Raw genomic sequence first — 1,219 nt, 5'->3', positions numbered from 1 at the left:
CCCCTCCCCCTCTCCCACATCGTCAGCTTCAACACCTTCAACTTCCCTTACCTGTCAGAGTCTTGCAGACACGTCAACATCCCGATCACTTCTCGCACGATCTTGATCTGCGTCGCCTGCCTCGGCTCCTCTCCTCCTCCCTCTCCTCTCCTCCACCACCATGTCAGCAGTAGCTCGCTCCACCGAGCGCTCCAGCGTGTCCCAGCAGAGGCTCCACATGCTCGGGGGCAGCTGCTTGACCTGAGCGAGAAGCAGCTCCTGGAGGTGACGTGGCAAAAGAAGTGAGGAGAGGGGCGAGAAAAGAGGAAGGAGGAGAGGAGGAGAGAGGAGGAGAGGAGAGAGGAGGAGAGGAGAGAGGAGAGAGGAGGAGAGAGGAAGAGAGGAGGAGAAAGGAGAACGAGGAGAGGAGGAGAGAGGAGAAAGAGGAGAGAGGGAGAGAGAGGAGATGAGGAGAAAGAGGAGAGAGGATAGAGGAGGAGCGAGAGAAGAAAGAGTGGGGATCAGAGATCAGAGGAAGGAGAAAAGAAAGGAGGGAGGGCAAGGAAGGGAACTAACCCTCATAGAAATTAAGGATGCGCTCGCAACCTTCTGTGATCCTGAGAAGGAGAAAGTCAGAGAAGACAAGGAGAGGGAGAGAAAGATGAGAGCCGAGAGAAAAGAGGAGGGGGGATACAGAAAGGAAGGAGGAAGAGGAAGAGAAGGAGCAGGAGCAGGAGCAGGAGCAGGAAGAGGCGGAGGAGGATGAGAAGGAGAACGACGATTAGGACGAGGACGAGGATGAGAAGGAGGAAGAGAAGGAGGAAGAGAAAGGAGAGGATAAGGATCAGGACGAGGAAGAGGAAGAGGAAGAGAAGGAGCAGGAGCAGGAGCAGGAGCAGGAGCAGGAGCAGGAACATACCACTGAGGATCGCGGACTCGAGGTGAGACATGAAGGATAGCCAAGCAGCGTCGGCTGAGGACAAGGAGCGGAGGACGTGAAAGTAGATCTGGAACATCCTCGCTACTCCTTGGAAAGCAGTTTCCCAGGTTGCATGCCACTGCTGCAGTGTGAGGAGACGAGAGGACGACGGCAAGGGGAAGAGGAGAAGAGAGGAGGTGAGGAGAGGCGACGCGAGTAGAAAAATTAGAGTGGGAGAGGATGATAGAGGATGTCAAGGAGGGGTGGTGGGAGAGAGGAAGGGGGGGAAGGGGAGGGGACCTGGTTTGCTCAGCGTGTTCC

General features: G+C 56.0%; 1 protein-coding gene across 1 annotated transcript in view; it reads right to left on the bottom strand.

Moving 5' to 3' along the window:
• The window catches only part of GUITHDRAFT_161783 (hypothetical protein), a gene marked incomplete at its 5' end in the record, with an annotated part of 9,245 nt that overhangs the window by 3,798 nt on the left and 4,228 nt on the right, over positions 1 to 1,219 (bottom strand). The window contains 4 exons of the mRNA XM_005837330.1: positions 52 to 116; positions 160 to 240; positions 556 to 596; positions 899 to 1,037. Coding sequence (XP_005837387.1) covers positions 52 to 116; positions 160 to 240; positions 556 to 596; positions 899 to 1,037 — 326 coding nt within the window. The remainder of the gene's footprint in view (positions 1 to 51; positions 117 to 159; positions 241 to 555; positions 597 to 898; positions 1,038 to 1,219) is intronic.

Source organism: Guillardia theta (genome assembly GCF_000315625.1).
Source record: "Guillardia theta CCMP2712 unplaced genomic scaffold GUITHscaffold_14, whole genome shotgun sequence".
Taxonomy (NCBI): domain Eukaryota; class Cryptophyceae; order Pyrenomonadales; family Geminigeraceae; genus Guillardia; species Guillardia theta.
This window is presented reverse-complemented; position numbering and strand designations above follow the sequence as displayed.